This window comes from Hyaena hyaena, unplaced genomic scaffold (assembly GCF_003009895.1).
Source record: "Hyaena hyaena isolate Hyena2069 unplaced genomic scaffold, ASM300989v1 scaffold_355, whole genome shotgun sequence".
NCBI classification, from domain to species: domain Eukaryota; kingdom Metazoa; phylum Chordata; class Mammalia; order Carnivora; family Hyaenidae; genus Hyaena; species Hyaena hyaena.
Window position 1 is genome coordinate 1,184,390 of NW_024080986.1, and position 16,556 is coordinate 1,200,945.

The 16,556-nt window shown below is 34.4% G+C and overlaps 1 protein-coding gene across 1 annotated transcript in view; it reads left to right on the forward strand.

Moving 5' to 3' along the window:
* HDAC2 (histone deacetylase 2) overlaps positions 1-15,686 on the forward strand; it is a 28,263-nt gene extending 12,577 nt beyond the window's left edge. Inside the window, 10 exon segments of the mRNA XM_039249967.1 lie at positions 579-717; positions 2,716-2,857; positions 5,887-5,979; positions 6,171-6,279; positions 9,590-9,730; positions 9,970-10,078; positions 10,889-11,019; positions 11,474-11,629; positions 14,347-14,404; positions 15,314-15,686. Coding sequence (XP_039105898.1) covers positions 579-717; positions 2,716-2,857; positions 5,887-5,979; positions 6,171-6,279; positions 9,590-9,730; positions 9,970-10,078; positions 10,889-11,019; positions 11,474-11,629; positions 14,347-14,404; positions 15,314-15,344 — 1,109 coding nt within the window. The 3' untranslated portion in view covers positions 15,345-15,686.
* The last annotated feature ends 870 nt before the right edge of the window (positions 15,687-16,556 follow it).

Sequence of the window (16,556 nt, forward strand, 5' to 3'; positions counted from 1 at the left end):
GTATCTTTTGGGTTATTTGTTTAGAGCAAAAGTTTTAATGATAGTGGATTTTAATAACAAAAGCAGTCTGTATGTTTATGATAGAGTACAGTTGTCTTTAATAACCCCCATGTTTGGGGCCCCTGGCTAACTCAGTGGGTAGAGCATGTGACCCTTGATCATGAATTCAGTCATGAATTCAAGCCCCACATCGGGTGTAGAGCTTACTTTGAGAAAAATAAATAAATAAATGTAGTTATTTCTTTCTTTAAAAATCAGTCAATCAATCCCTGTGTTTTATGGTCATAATGACTTGAACTTTTTGGTTTCTTAATTTCTGTTATATTTTTACTTAGAGATTTCTCTCCTTCACCTCATTCTAGTTACCACTTTTCCATATATACCTTTATTTAATCGTATCACAGCTATAGAATAATATTTATCTAAGGAAAAACTGCTGTTAGTGCCCTAAACAGTGATCTTTTTCTTTTTATAATTTTAAACTTTTATATTTGACATACTCTTTCATATAGGGCTTTTGTCTAGTTCTACTAATTTTTTTGTTTTAAACACTTTGAAAATCTACTCTGGTTTTTTAGCTGGAGCTGTGAAGTTAAACCGCCAACAAACTGATATGGCTGTTAACTGGGCTGGAGGATTACATCATGCTAAGAAATCAGAAGCATCAGGATTCTGTTATGTTAATGATATTGTACTTGCCATCCTTGAGTTACTAAAGTAAGTTCATTTGTGTTGATATTTTTCTTATGAAAAAAGTTTAAAACAATATGAATCTGTGATTTTAAAAAACCTCAAGTAAACAGTAGTTAAAAGTAGTTCAGTGGTGAGTCTTGTATGGATTCATTACAAAGCATTTTAGAAATACAGGATATTTTCCCATTTCTTGGATCAGGGATGCCTATATATATCTAAAACTCCCAGTAAATATCCTTTTAAAAAATACCAGAAATAGTATAGCAATTTAGATTTGGGTTACAGTTTCAACTAATGAGAAATGACATAATCCTGAAGTTTGTATTCTAACATTCTGTAAGTTTTAACTTTTGAAGGCAAATATTTGAAGCCTTGTGTTAAAGGAAATTTGTTTTATGAATGAGTCTAACTAATTGCATAGCTTCCACATGGAATGGGGCTTTGTTCTTTACTAATGGATAAAATCATCTCTAAATTAGTAAAGCAGTTAAAGTTACCCCTGACTGTAGTTTGAGAGTGATATCTATAGAGGAGGTACTTAAGAATTTGGAAATTTATAGTTGTTTTTATTAAACTATTATCAGTTGTAACATGTCTTAGATTCCACTTAAGATTGTAGTGAATTAGTTTTTTCTCAATACTGAAACTGTTCTTGGTTGTAGTTGATACCATGCATACTATACATAGAAGCTAATTGTTCAGTCATTTAAAGTTTGGAATTGACTCCTTACATGAACAACTAAAATGTTTCAGTGAGGTCATCAAGAGCCAAGGAAAACCACTGGAAATTATTTGCCTTGCTTTTTAATTCACTGTTGATGTTGGTTCTTGGTCTTCATCTCTTGAGCAACAGTTCTTGCCCACATGCTTCTATACTTAAACAAGTTTAACTGTATTTGTCTAGACATATTTCTTTAACTGATGTGATCAGACATTTTATTAATTGACCGTTGATAAGCCACTTACGATCCCCTTAGAAACTTACTTTGCTCACAACTTTTTTATTATTTTTGTGAAGAAATTCTGCTATGATGAGACATCCTACTTTTATTTTATAACTTTGCTGAGTGGTACTTTCATGTGAGTTGAGAATATTCTTAAGAGTGCTTAGTTTGATAATGTCAGTTTATATTACTTTAACATAGCTGTGGTATGATTATATAATAAATACAATGCTCTGCCATTAAACTCAATAACAGATAGTCCTCAGGTTACAGTGCCATAAAGGGATGACATTCAAAGTTCACTTTCCTTTTCTCTTGTTTTGACATGGGGGTTTACTAGTAATAAGATGTCACATTAAGATGATACACATGGCTCTTAAAATGCATTCAGGTTATAACTGTATCGCTACGATTTGTCGTGCTCCAAGCAGCGCTGTGAAGTGACAAGAGTACCAGATACAGTTTCTGGTGCAACTGCTCTACTCTGCAGTTGAAGCACAAAAGAAGCCATAGACAATATGTAAACAAAGAAGCCATGTTTCAGTAACACTTTATTTATGGACATTGAAATTTGAATTTCACTTAATTGTCACATATCCTGAAATATTCCTGTTTTAATTTTATTTTCAGCCATTTAAAATAAAAATTATTCTTATATCAAGGCTTCACAAAAAGACACCATTGGCCAAATTTGGGCTATGAACCATAGATTGCCAACCACTGTTGTATAACCCTGAAAATTTACTGGAAAGCAGTTTTAAAGTAACAATCCGAAGTACAGTGTAATCTACAGTTAATGTATAGAAACACGTGCTGTGTTTTTACAGCCTGTAGAGTAGGACATTTCACAGGGAGAGTAAATACATTTTCTTGCCTAGATGGGGGCTAAAGAGAGGAATTAAAGATCTGAGGCTCAGATTTGTAACTTCAGGTGTATGACTGGTCTCTTAAGCTGGTAGTAAAGGAAGAAAAGAGATTAAACATTCTGGAATGCAAGAACTCAAAAATAGGTTTTCTGAGTCCATGGTGGTTCTTCCCCATCTTAAAACCTTTTGAAAACGTATGGCTTTGTTTTCAGGTATCATCAAAGAGTCTTATATATTGATATTGATATCCATCATGGTGATGGTGTTGAAGAAGCTTTTTATACCACAGATCGTGTAATGACTGTATCATTCCATAAATACGGGGAATACTTTCCTGGAACAGGAGATTTGAGGGTAAGACTGAATTCAGTCTGAATAAATATTACGAGATAAATATTAGGAGAACTGAGGAAGCTAATAATTATGTATCTAAACTAATACTGTTCTTGAGTCATTAATTTGAAATGTATGCAGAATCGAGTCATTTTTTATGTTATCTAACATTTGTTAGAATTAACTTTTGTTGAATATACAAAAATTTAGTGAGAACTGAGAGGACTATTTTGCTGGGTCACTTTTTTTTTTTAAACTTTTTTTATTTTTATGTTTATTTATTTTTAAGAGAGAGACACAGTGTGAGTGAGGGAGAGGCAGAGAGAAAGGGAGCCACAGAATACAAAACAGGCTCCAGGCTCCTAGCCATCAGCACAGAGCCTGATGTGGGGCTCAAACCCACGAACCGTGAGCTCATGACTTGAGCCACAATTGGACGCTTGACCGACTGAGCCACCCAAGTGCCCCGAATCTTCAAAACCTACTTGATAGTAATCAACATTGCCTTTGATTGTGAAGATTCGTGGAATAAGTCTTTTTTAGATTCTTGTACTGTTCTTTTTATGGTTTCTTGATTTAATAAGTCTAATTCTAATCTCTTTTTCCTTAAGCTTCTGAAATTTGTAGTATATACCACTTTGTGCAAGAATACTATAGCTTATCTTGCCTGCCTGTTAAATTAGTGCAATTATTTCTCTCATGTTTTTATCTTCCATTTGGTGCTCTTTAATGAATGTAAAAACTACTGGTCAAATCTTATTTCTACAAACTTCCCTGAAGTGTTTTTCCTCTTTTAGCACTAGTTTTTCTTGAACCAAACTATATACATGTTGAAATTTATTAAAAAATTAAATTGCTGTTTTTAATTCAGCCTGGATTATATGGGAAATTTCTCTTAGCATGGCATTCAGCATTAGTTCTAAATTATTTTATTAGGATTTTTTTTTAATATCTGTGGTATGTAGTTTATTTTAGCAACCAGAAATTTGAAGAGGGGCCTTATTTTTTAAATATGTGAGTTTTCTTTTTTCGACCACACGGTGGTGCTCTTTCAGTAAGAGTGTGATGGTGAAATCTTTCTTTACTTTATAGACCATCAGTGGTTTATTTGGTTTAAATTATGTGACTTTTTAAATCGTAAATTTACATTTTCAGTTCCTTGCTTGTTAGCTCCTTCAGTGCCTTTCTTCACTTGGTCTTAACTTACATAGTAGTGATCCTCAGAGTATGACCCTTAGACTAGCAGTATTTGCATCTCCTGGGAACATATTGTCAGGCCTCAGAAACTCAGATTCTGTGCACTAAAGTTGGAGAACCCTTGCTCTAAATTACTAGAATTCCTTTGTCTACAGCCATTGCACCCAGTGCAAATTCAGCAAAAGCCTTCCTAATATTACGTTTAAAAAATTTTAAAGTCTCTTTTCAGTATAATGTCAGAAAAGGCAGCCTGTGTTTTAATTTCTGATGGTATTCTGATTGTTTGAAGTTGTTGGAAAATTTTTGAGAATGAGTATTTTTAAAAGATTTTAGGATGACTTTGAATATCTTTTACTCATTTAAGATACTACATGCACTATACAAAATATCCTCATAATATTTTCCCTTTGGTTATTATAAAAGGTATCCCCAAAATTTTGTAAGGAAATCAAGATCAGTCATTATACATGTAGTATATTTGGAGTTTCATAAAACTTGTGTGTATCTTTTTGGATGTTAATTTGATAAACATTCCCTTTCCTACCTGACAATTTATTCTAAATTAGAAAAGAAGGCTACTTTGAACTTCAGTCATTGTTCAGACTGTTTGCATTTATTAGATGAGGAATGTAAGCCGAAGAAAACAGGATAAAGTAGTAGTTGAGGAGTAAGAAATGGAAGGGATAAATCCGGGTGCTACAAGGGCAGTGGCTCTGAGTTGCCAGACTTTTGGCCGGAGTGAGAAGTGCCGACCAACTTTCTGTATCCTGAAGTCTTAGTGTCAAAGTATATTCCAGGAATTTGGTTTTTAATGCAGGAGTTTAGAAATTCACAGTGGTTTAGTTTATCCACATCTGTATAATTTGCATTTGGTTACATATAAACATTTAGATTTCTTTAAGAAAAATTTGGTTGGGAAGAGATATATAATCCCATTTACTTGTCATTGGAATTTGGCTCATAATAACTCTAGTATTGAAGATAAACTGGTTTTTAAAATGAATCAAGCTCAGATTATTGTATGAGAGATAAGGGGAGAACTTGCATACAAGTGTTTAGTAATCCTACGGATTCAGGTATATTGAATCATAATTTAAAATACCTGAGTATCAGTCGCCCCCAGTCCTTTGGTGTGGCAGTTAAAGAACTATTTTTTAGCAGTTTTTATACTGTACCATTTCTTTGAGGAACATATATGTATGTATGCACACGCAAAGGTACATTTATACACACGCATCTCTGTGTGCTTTATACGTATATGTTGTGTGTGTTTATATATCTTAAGTGTGTCTACATTGCTGAGCCCAGCTCCGTTTCTCTTGCTTCATTTGGGAAGGTATTAATGCCTAGAGTGATATTTAAGTAGAAACAAAATTTATTTTAAGCACAATTAAAGAGTAGATTTTGGTGCTTTAATCTGCAGTTGTCAAAACATCTTTCATCATAAACTTACACCAGATGATGAGTCACAAGAAGGATTCTGCATTATAGAGACCATTGTTCTGCAGGGTTTTTTCGGCTCAATATTTATTTTCTATAGCTGTACTCATAATGTTGTCTTACATATTCTGTTGGTTAATTTCTTGGTCTCATGTAATATTGCCTTTAATTGTTTATGTTCAATTTCTGTTCTCCCCAAAATAACCATTCCAGATTGGATAATAATGCAATCCATTAATATTGGAATATGTACTTATTCTGTGTTAATTCCTTTCTTAACCTAAAAGATGAATTCAGAATGGGATGTTGTTAAATGGTTTGACAATTTTGTAAGGAAACATTTTAATAAACGTGTCAAGTATTTTCACTGTGAAATATTCTCTAAGAGCTGTTTAATTATATATATATTTTAGGATATTGGTGCTGGAAAAGGCAAATACTATGCTGTCAATTTTCCAATGAGAGATGGTATAGATGATGAGTCCTATGGGCAGATATTTAAGCCTGTAAGTATTACTATTTTCAAAATCAAAATGGAGGGGCACCTGACTGGCACAGTTAGGAGGGCATGTGACTCTTATTCTTGGAGTTAAGAGTTTGAGCCCTATGATGGGTACAGAGATTACTTAAAAAATAAAATCAGAATGGAATTTTAAAATATTTTTAGAGATGTTAATTTTTGTTATCTTGTACATAGATTATCTCAAAAGTGATGGAAATGTATCAACCCAGTGCTGTGGTGCTACAGTGCGGTGCTGACTCACTATCAGGTGATAGGCTTGGTTGTTTCAATCTGACAGTCAAAGGTAAGCAATTTAATGGATGATAGTCCCAGGAAAATATTTTGGGTTTATTTTGTTTTTTTTCTTCCAAGAACTTCCCATAATAGTTGTCATTGTAATTTTTACACAGAACTACGTGCTTTGTATTTTTCATGGGTTTTGTTGAATATATGTATGCATTAACTATAATTAATCTCATTTCAGTAAATTAGGTTTTATTTTGTTGATACATTCATACATGAATACTTCTATAAAGCTTCTTGCAATCCCAACCAAAGCAGCCGTTTTCAGTGTTTTTGGTTTCTCCTTCAGTGTTTTTGGTTTCTCCCTTTGGTGTTTATCTGTTTTTTCTTTTATTATTTTTTTTAAAGTTTCTGTATTTTGAGAGAGAGAAGGCACATGGGTGCATACATAGGGGGGAGGTGCAGGGAGTGGGGGCGGTGGTCTCAAGGAGGCTCCGTGCCCCCAGCACAGAGCCTAACGGGGGCTCCATCCCACAAACCGTAAGACTGAGCTGAGCTGAGGTCAAGAGTCAGACTCTCAACCAACTGAGCCACCCAGACACCCCTGGTGTTTATCTTTCTAGAAATACAGCATGCAAATTTTGTTACTTTCTATTTCAGCAGTGCTTATTCAATTCCTGTCATGGAAGAAGAGAGATTTAGCTCTTTTTCACCACTTTGTCCCAAACACATGCACACACCCTTCCAATGTCTTCATTTTTTACAATTTAAATCTAGTATTTATACTAGAATTTTTGGTTGTGGCATTCACTGTTTAGAGTGTCACTAACATTAAATCACTTTTCAGTTATCAGATTTTTTTTTTTTTTTGGCATAACTTGTTTTTCTAGCCCAATTTTTCTATTACTTAGCTTTCTCTTTACTCATTACTGAACTGCCAGTGTCTAAATAGCTTCAGATGTTCAGATGTATTAAGTATTCCATCATTTTTACCTTCTAGTCTTCTGATCTGTTACTGTTTGGATGAGTATCCCCAAAGATATGGTAGAACAAAGAGGTCTTTGCTTCTCTTTTGTATGCCTCCCCTCCCCCATTGCTCTTTCCTCTGTCTTCCTCTTCATTTTTGTCTCATTTTGGTGGTGCACATTCTCAAGTAACTTTCTGAGAAAAGATGTGGGAGATTAGGAGCACCACACCAGAACTTTAAATTTGACCGAGTGCTGAAATTAACTTGCGATAAGAAGTCCAGACTAAAGTAAAAGATCACCCTCATAGAATGAACTTCTAGAGTATAAGAATAAATCTGAAGTTGTATTTAATAAGTTCTTAAGATTTGTTAATATGGGGATCAGTAATGATGACTATTGTACATGATTTTGTAGTTGTTTTCCTTTTGAACTTTTAGGTAAAATGGATGTTCTGCTGAATTCCTTCATAAGATGTGAAGAATTCTCAAATAGAAGTTTTCCAAAATTACTGTTGGCTTAAATGGAATTAAATACTAAATCCACATATTAAAGGCTACTTTATTTAATATTATGATTGCTTCTGTACCAGTTAGCATTATAATTACGGTATAATCTATTCTGCTTTTAGTAGGTTGAACCATACAGACATGATTGCCCCTTTTCTTGGTAGGTCAACAGTGGCCAAATAGTAGTTTCATATGTTGGATTTACTGTGTTGATAACCATATGTTGGCCTCAAAATAGACATGATCTTCCAAAAATGATCTACTTAATATTGGTACAAAATGGGTATTAACCAAACATTTTCCTATCTTAGCTCTTTGAAAATGCTTTAATGCTTTCATACGGAAAAGCAATAGCATTCATAATCATAAACTATAGTGCTTTATTCTTACATTAATAAATGTACATTTCAACTGACTGTTAAAATTTTCCTGGTATAAAGCATAAGGATACTTGGAATCCCAAATCTTAAACTTGATTCTAAGCTTTCTCCACTGCCAGCTTCAATTAAGATTTCTCAGGTCTATTAAAGTCAGTCACCTCTTGTCCATCTCCTTTCTACCCTCCTTTATGTTGTTATTATTGTGATCTCTGCCATTCTTTTTTTTTTTTTTTTAATTTTTTTTCAGTTTATTTTTAAACTTTATAATGTTGATTTATATTTGAGAGAGGGAGAGACAGCATGAGCAGGAGAGGGTCAGAGAAAGAGGGAGACATAGAATCTGAAGACAGGCTCCAGGCTCTTGAGCCCAATGCAGGGGCTCAAACCCACGAACCGTGAGATCATGACCGGAGCCAAAGTCGGACGCTCAACCGACTGAGCCACCCAGGTGTGCCAAATTAAACCTTGTTAACTCAGAAGGGATTGTAGGGAAATATTTAAGGGCACATGGTGGTTCAGTCAGTTAAGCATCCGTCAGGCTCTTGTTTCAGCTCAGGTCATGACCTCGTGGTTCATGGGATCAAGCCCCATGTTAGGCTCTGTACTGACAGTGTGGATTCTGCTGAGGCTTCTTCCTCACCTTTACCCTTTCCCCCTCTTTCTCCCTCCCTCTCCCCCCCACCCCCGCCTCTCTTCCACTTGCACATGCACTCTCTTTCTCCCTACCCCTAAATAAACTTAAAAAAAAAAAAAAATTTCAAATACTATCTATGGATGATGGAGTTTTAGATAGCTTTTTCTTTGTACTGTTTTGATTTTTCCAAGTATTCTTCAGTAAGCATGATTTTCTTTTATAATTGAAGGGTTTTTTTTCTTTAAAGATTGATTTCTATGCCCGAGTAATAAAGAAATTACTGGTAGTAACTTATAATTGATTGTTGAAATATTACATTTATCCAAAGAAATACTTTGTTTGTATATTAAGTTTACTTTTCAAATTTCTGCATATAGAAACTTGTTGAAGTATTTCTTATAGTAGTAGATATTAATTTTATAATCTTAGATAAGAAAATTATTTGTAGTACAGCTCATAACCCACAATTAAACTTTTTGTACAGCTTTCCATAATTTGTATGTGTCTAATGGTAAAATTTAGATTGTGTATGTTTCCTAGTAACTTTTTTCCCCTGTACAACTTCACAAGAACATAGAATCTTCATATCACAGAACTTCTTCATATGTAAATTTAAAAATACTCTATTCATGTGTATATTTAACTTTTGTATCAGGGGTACTTGCTAAAATAACCAGTTATATCTTATGTTTTATATATCATTGCATGAAAGTTAATATTAAAAAGTTTTAGACTAGAAATTTCTTGAAATTTTACATATTTTTTAAATGCTTAGAAAAGCCATTTCGGTTGAGCAAAACTGCATTTATTATCTTTTTAAAACTTATTTTTCAATCTGCTAAAGTATTTAGATTTGTTGCTACTCAGATCTTCTTTCTCTTAGGTCATGCAAAATGTGTAGAAGTTGTAAAAACTTTCAATTTACCATTACTGATGCTTGGGGGAGGTGGATACACAATTCGTAACGTTGCTCGATGTTGGACATAAGAGACTGCAGTTGCCCTTGACTGTGAGATTCCTAATGGTAAGTATTCTTATTATGATATCTTGATTGGTTGGAACTGTTCATATATACAAATGGATGGATGGTTAGAGTGGATTCTAAAACCATGTAAATAGAATAGTCATTTAATAAATTCTCTTTCTGTTCACTTTTAAGCATTTTCTTGGGGAATATTTCACAACTTATATCTGGATTTTGTGCATGGATTTGTGTGAACACTGAGCTTTTAATATGTCACTTTATTTTATTGTTTTTAATAGAATTGCCATATAATGATTACTTTGAGTATTTTGGCCCGGACTTCAAACTGCATATTAGTCCTTCAAACATGACAAACCAGAACACTCCAGAATATATGGAAAAGATAAAGTAAGAAATCAAATTGATTTGATAAACATTACATCTTTAGCTTTATATATCAGATATTTCCTTTGTCTTATTCAGAAGCATTTGAAACCTTAAGATTACTGGTTTTTGGGGGCGCCTGGGTGGCTTAGTCGGTTAAGCGTCCGGCTTTCGCTCAGGTCATGATCTTGCGGTTCATGGGTTCGAGCCCCGCGTCGGGCTCTGTGCTGACTGCAAGCTCAGAGCCTGGAGCCTGTTTCAGAGTCTGTGACTCCCTCTCTCTCTGACCCTCCCCTGCTCACGCAGTCTGTCTATCTCTCTCCTAGAAATAAAAATGTTTAAAAAAAAAAAAGAAAAGATTACTGGTTTTTGTTTTTTTGTTTTTTTTTTTCTGAGATCATGAAAATGTATTGACCTCATGACGCAAATACTTCCTTGCCTTACATGAAAGTGAAGTTTTCATTTTTGGAAACATCTTGATAAAGCTTTATCTCTTAAGAACAAAGTGTTTAGAGGGTTATTGTGGTACACGGGCCTGAGTTTGCGTCCTCTCTCTTTGCCACGCACTAGTTTTGTGACATTTGGCAGGTTAATTTGGCTTTAGGCTTATATTTTCTCACCAGTGAAATGGGGGATGCAATAGTATTACATTATAAATTTTGAGAATTGAATGGGATAATGATAGTCTAAAATATCTGCTTTTCTATGTTACTGATTTAACTCCTAGGTTAAGTCAGATAAAAGATAAAATTTTTGCTTAATGTTTCCTGTTACATTTAAGAGGAACTTGAAAGAAAATGAATTTTGTCTAATATATTTGCATGTGTAATTTAGACAGCGTTTATTTGAAAATTTACGCATGTTACCTCATGCACCTGGCGTCCAGATGCAAGCTATTCCTGAGGATGCTGTTCATGAAGACAGCGGAGATGAAGATGGAGAAGATCCAGACAAGAGAATTTCTAGTAAGAGAATGCCTTGATGTGTATTCTGCTACATTTTTCTGGTTTGTTAAAAACATCACTACAATTTGAAGGTTTTAGCGGCCCGAGAACTTAACTGTGGGTCTCTTCCCAAGCACAACATTGTGACTGGCCTTTTTTCCATTGTTCATCTTACATAGTTTAACTTTCATATGTCCTAAGCCTTATTTGAGTGTCAGTGTTTTTAGTTCATGTGACTACAAATATGATCAAATAAAATCATGTATATTTGGGAATTAATTAGTAATACCATTTATCCAAAGTAGAATAGGTTGAATAACATTAAACACCTTCTGTTTGGCTTTCCAGTTTTCATTCTCTTTATTTTTCAATGCTAGAGTGATAGCATAATGGTGTGTTATTGTGGTATAGACATTCTAACATATTTGGTATTAATAATGTTTTCAATGTCTGTCTAAAATCTTTATATAATTAGTTCGAGCATCTGACAAACGGATAGCTTGTGATGAAGAATTCTCGGATTCTGAGGATGAAGGAGAAGGAGGTCGTAGAAATGTGGCTGATCATAAGAAAGGAGCAAAGAAAGCTAGAATTGAAGAAGACAAGAAGGAAACAGAGGACAAAAAAGCAGGTCAGATTTATTTTTTGGTAAAGCTATTTTTAACTGTAAATTTTTAAAATGAGCTTCACTATATTTTTTATAAGATCCTGAAGTCCGTTGCACAAATAGGTACTAGACAGGGGTATGTGCTAGATAGATGACCTTTTTTCCCAATGTAAGTGGTGCTTAGCTCTTAAATCTTTTATTTAGGACTCTGTTAATGTTACTAGTCACATTTGCTCTCATAATATAGAAGACCTTATTACCTCCTCTTGCTGACATAGTAGACATAAAACAGCAAACATTGCAGTATGATACAGAATGGCTGAGAAGACCAAGTAGTTAGAGATCCATTGTAGTCTGTTAGCAGACTGAGATTCTAAGATAATCTTTAATTACCTAAAGCTTATTTGATGGGAATAAAACACAAAAGAAGAGCTATATTATCCTTAGACTAGTTTTTCACCATTGTGAAAAAGCTAGGAGAATAGATTTTTAGAAGTTGTTTGATGAAAACATAAAAACTCTGAGGAAAGATAAGGGATTTGGAAGCTGGGTTGGAGAAGAGGTGTATATACTCCAGTGACTTAACTTTAAAAATGCTGTGTTAGTTTGTCTTTTGACAAAATGGTGCTCTATGTGGTGAATTTATTACCAGAATCAGTTATCTTTTATCTGAGTTCCCAGAGCCCTTACACAATACCTTGGTCATTTTGTTTAACAAATTGTATTATAGTGCCTCCTTACAGGATTTTTTTGTATCTCTTTGCTAGATTGGGCTGCTCAAAGCTAGGGAACACTAAACCTTAAATATCTGTGCTCTCAGCACTCAGTGCATCTCTTGATTGGATACTTGATATCTGTATACAAGTCATGGTGATAGCATGGGTTTTAGTTGGCTGTTAATTTTAACCATGTAGTGTGCAGAAAACTGATAGAGATACTGGGCCAGCGTCCTTTTCCTTTTATTTGTTATATTGAAGTTACACGCATAGGCTGGCTACCGTCTTCTTTTTCGTTTTTACTAGAGAGGTTAGGATTCCACAGCATATCTGACACTTGTAGTTCTGTTCTTTTACTCGTGATTCACTCCTCTGTAGGCTACCATTCTCTACCATTTTATAACTTTAACTTTCCAATGTATCACAATGATGGCTTCAGTCTGCTCTTATGTACTGATTGACCTCCAGAAATTCCATCTGTGTTTGAGGTAAGGAGGACTTTGCTTTAGCTGTAGGATTATTCTAGTATTTTTCATTTCTCTCACAGTTCCTATGTATTCTTGTTTTCATTTTAAGTTTCTTCTCATTTTAAAAATCTTTGTTTTTCGTGCTTTTTGTTTGTTTCCAAATGGTAAAACACATTTACTAGGGTGCTGCTTGTTTTTCTTTCATTGCCCTTTTCGCTGAAAGAGAGTACCTTTTGCTCTGGCTTAATGGCCTGGTAGTGGATTAATCTCAGTATCCAGCTCCTCAAAATGTTTGTTGCTGATAATGATAACTTTTTAAAAAAATGATTTTGTGGTGGGGCTCTTTTTAGAAGGCCTTCTGATTGTTAAAATCCCTTGTCCTACATGCACATGAAGAAGTATTATCATAGAAAACATTTTTAAAAATCTATAGTCAGAACCTAAAGTTGGGGCCATTTTTTTGTCCTTCTCCCTTTCCCAGTTCCATTTTGGCAATTTGAATTATTAAGTTGATATATCCAAAATTAAGCCAGAAATCCAAAGAAATGTCATCTTTATTGTCATACACATGTTTGTATTATAAGGAGGACCAGTCCCCTGAAATGTGTGTGTAGAATGCTTAGTGATGATGGGTATAATCACAGTGTCTTTATTATTAGGTCATTACTTCACAACTTTGGCTTATATACTTCTTTAAGGAAGAAATTCACATTTGGGCTAATTTGTTTTAGTAATCTTGAGTTTATAGTATTAATATTACTATTTTATTGATTTTTATTAAAATGGTAGAGTTTCAATTCTTACACATTGAGGGTTAAAGTAAATAGTATAAGCAGTAGGATTAGCCTCTGCTGTGTCTTGGGCTTATCTCACCTAATTCTCTCCTCTTCTCCAAATACTTCAGTCCCAGTGGTCTGTTATTTCTTCCTTCTAACCTGCTAATTCCATCTTGCCTCAGAGTCCTTTTAAGTTTTTCCTCTGTTCAAGATACCCCATCCCTTTTCCCACCCAAAAGCTATTCATTCTTAGGACATCTCTCAAATGTCACTTCTTTGTGGTAGCCTTTCCCAGCCTCCCTCAGTGCTGCTGTGCTCATGTCTGTAGGCTGAATTTGTCCACAGTATGTATCCCAGCTATAATACTGTGTTGCGAGGGGAACAGAACTTCAAAGGGCAGGGTCTGTGTTACATGGACTCCTTGAACCTCTCTCCTTCACCAAACAAAGATTTTATAGTTATTGAATTCATGAATAGTAAGATTGTATAGGACAGCCTTTTTTAAAAAAATATTTATTTATTTTGGGGAAAGCCAAGCAGGTAGGGGGAGGGGTACAGAGGATCTGAAGTTGGCTCTGCATTGACAGGCTTGACAGCAGCGGGCCCGTTATGGGATTGTGAACTGTGAGATCATGACCTGAGTAGATATCAAACGCTAAACCAACTGAGCCACCCAGAGGCCCCTAAGATAGCTTTTTATATTTTAAGTAAGGTATATTTTAAAATGTATACATTTTCTATTTTACAATAAGCTTTCATCTCTTCCCAATTTTTCTTTTTAGATGTTAAGGAGGAAGATAAATCCAAGGACAGTAGTGGTGAAAAAACAGATACCAAAGGGTAAATTGTATTTTTCATCTAGTAATTTCTGTATACTATAAAAATAATAAATACATTTACTTTAGTTATGTGTGTAAACTTCTGAGACATGCTGGACTGAACATGACTGAGAACATCAGTAAATTGTATGAGGTGTTCTAAATTTTACTCTTCATTGGTGCACAAGATAATATATGCCACCTTAACTGGGTTTTTGTGTTGTCTCTTGGTTTGTTACCTACATAGCTTGCCTTAAAAAATGGTAAAGACTAGTAATGTATAACTGCACATTAAATCAATTTGTATGGTACGTAATGTATCAGACCTTTTGCTTTTAACTTTATGTGATCTTTTCATGGTACTCTTATTTCTGTATATGTGATTATTATTTTTTTATTTTTGGTGTTGGGAGATGGGTAAATTAAAAAGTTTTTCTTAATGTTTATTTATTTTTGAGAGAGACCAAGAGACAGAGCATGAACTGGGGAGGGGCAGATAGAAGAAGACACAGAATCTGAAGCAGGCTCCAGGCTCTGAGCTGGCAGCACAGAGCCCAACTCAGGGCTTTAAACTCATGAACCGTGAGATCATGACCCGAGTGGAAGTCGGATGCTTAACTGATTGAGCCACCCAGGTGCCCCGAGATGGGTAAATTTAAACGCTGGGCTGGTATAACACAGTTCATAATTTAGCTGTGTTTGGCAAAGTCATAATTGAGGTATTTGCATCAGAAAGCATATAAAAATGCTTGGCTGTGTATAATTTTGTGGCTGTGCTAGCCTTTATAGGATAACATGGAATAGATTGATTGTAGACTCACTAGAAAGATTAAGGTAGTCAGTACTCCAAAAATTTACTCAAGGCATTATCACTATGTTTCTTGGCATGACCCTCCAGGACTTTAATATTTTATGTTGCCTCTTTTAACAGAGCCAAATCAGAACAGCTCAGCAACCCTTGAATTTGAGTGTCTCACCAATTTCAGAAACCATAAAAGAGTGAGAAAATATGGGAAGAAAAAAATTTTCTTTTTGAAGACTTCTGGCTTCATTTTATACTACTTTGGCATGGACTGTATTTATTTTCAAAATGGCCTTTTTTTGTTTTTGTTTTTCTTGGCAAGTTTTATTGTGAGTTTTCTAATTATGAAGCAAAATTTCTTTTCTCCACCATGCTCTATGTGATAGTATTTAAAATTGATGTGAGTTATTATGTCAAAAAACTGATCTATTGAAGTAATTGGCCTTTCTGAGCTGATTTTTCCATCTTTTGTAATTATCTTTATTAAAAAATTGTACTTGGATTGTCTTTTGTCTGTTTCTTACATGAAACCTTTTTTCAGAGGCAAATAACATGACTTTGTGTACAATTAGAATACACTAGAGATGAAAGATAAACTGATTACAACTTCAAGGACATCCATTTACCATTCAAGAAGGAGTATTTTACAGTGAATATTTCTTAATGCAATAGGAATTCTACCATTTTGTTTTTTACAGTTTGGCTGGTTAATGTCAGTGAAGATTGACATCTCATTATAATAATTTATCTCTGAATTAATAATATAAGCTATGTGATTGAGATCCAGGAATTATATTTGAGCTGAACCAAAGAATCCCAAAAATTGGAAATGAAAATTCTGAATTGAAAGAGGAACCATAATCAGGGAAGGAAACTGTCTTCCATACTGAGCAATATGTGACTTTGTTGCCAACACCCACTATGTACCAAGTAGACAAGGAATTTGTATGGTTGTGTTTGACCAGAATTTTACTGTATTCATATTTAGCCTGTCTAAAATAAAACCTATTTGGACAAAACCTGGTCCTTTTACTACTGCATTTATATAACATCCAGGTTCCACTCGTAGCCAAAGTTTCCAAACCAAGGGAATAAACATTTAAAGAACTAGTTTATCTTTCAGTTTATCCAGGATATTAATTTTAATGCTTTGAGTATGCAGCTGAACATACGAGTGGAAGAACGCCTGCAGCACAGCTTACATTCTGGTGGTAGGAAGCAGACAGGTGGGCAATTTGTTCTTTAGGATGTGCAACAGAAAACATTTTAGGAACCTGCCAAAACCAGTTGAAATCACTTTTTTGCCAGGCCTAAAGTGATTGTTTTGAGATGAAAATCATAAAATTCTACAAGATAGAGAAAAGATGTATCT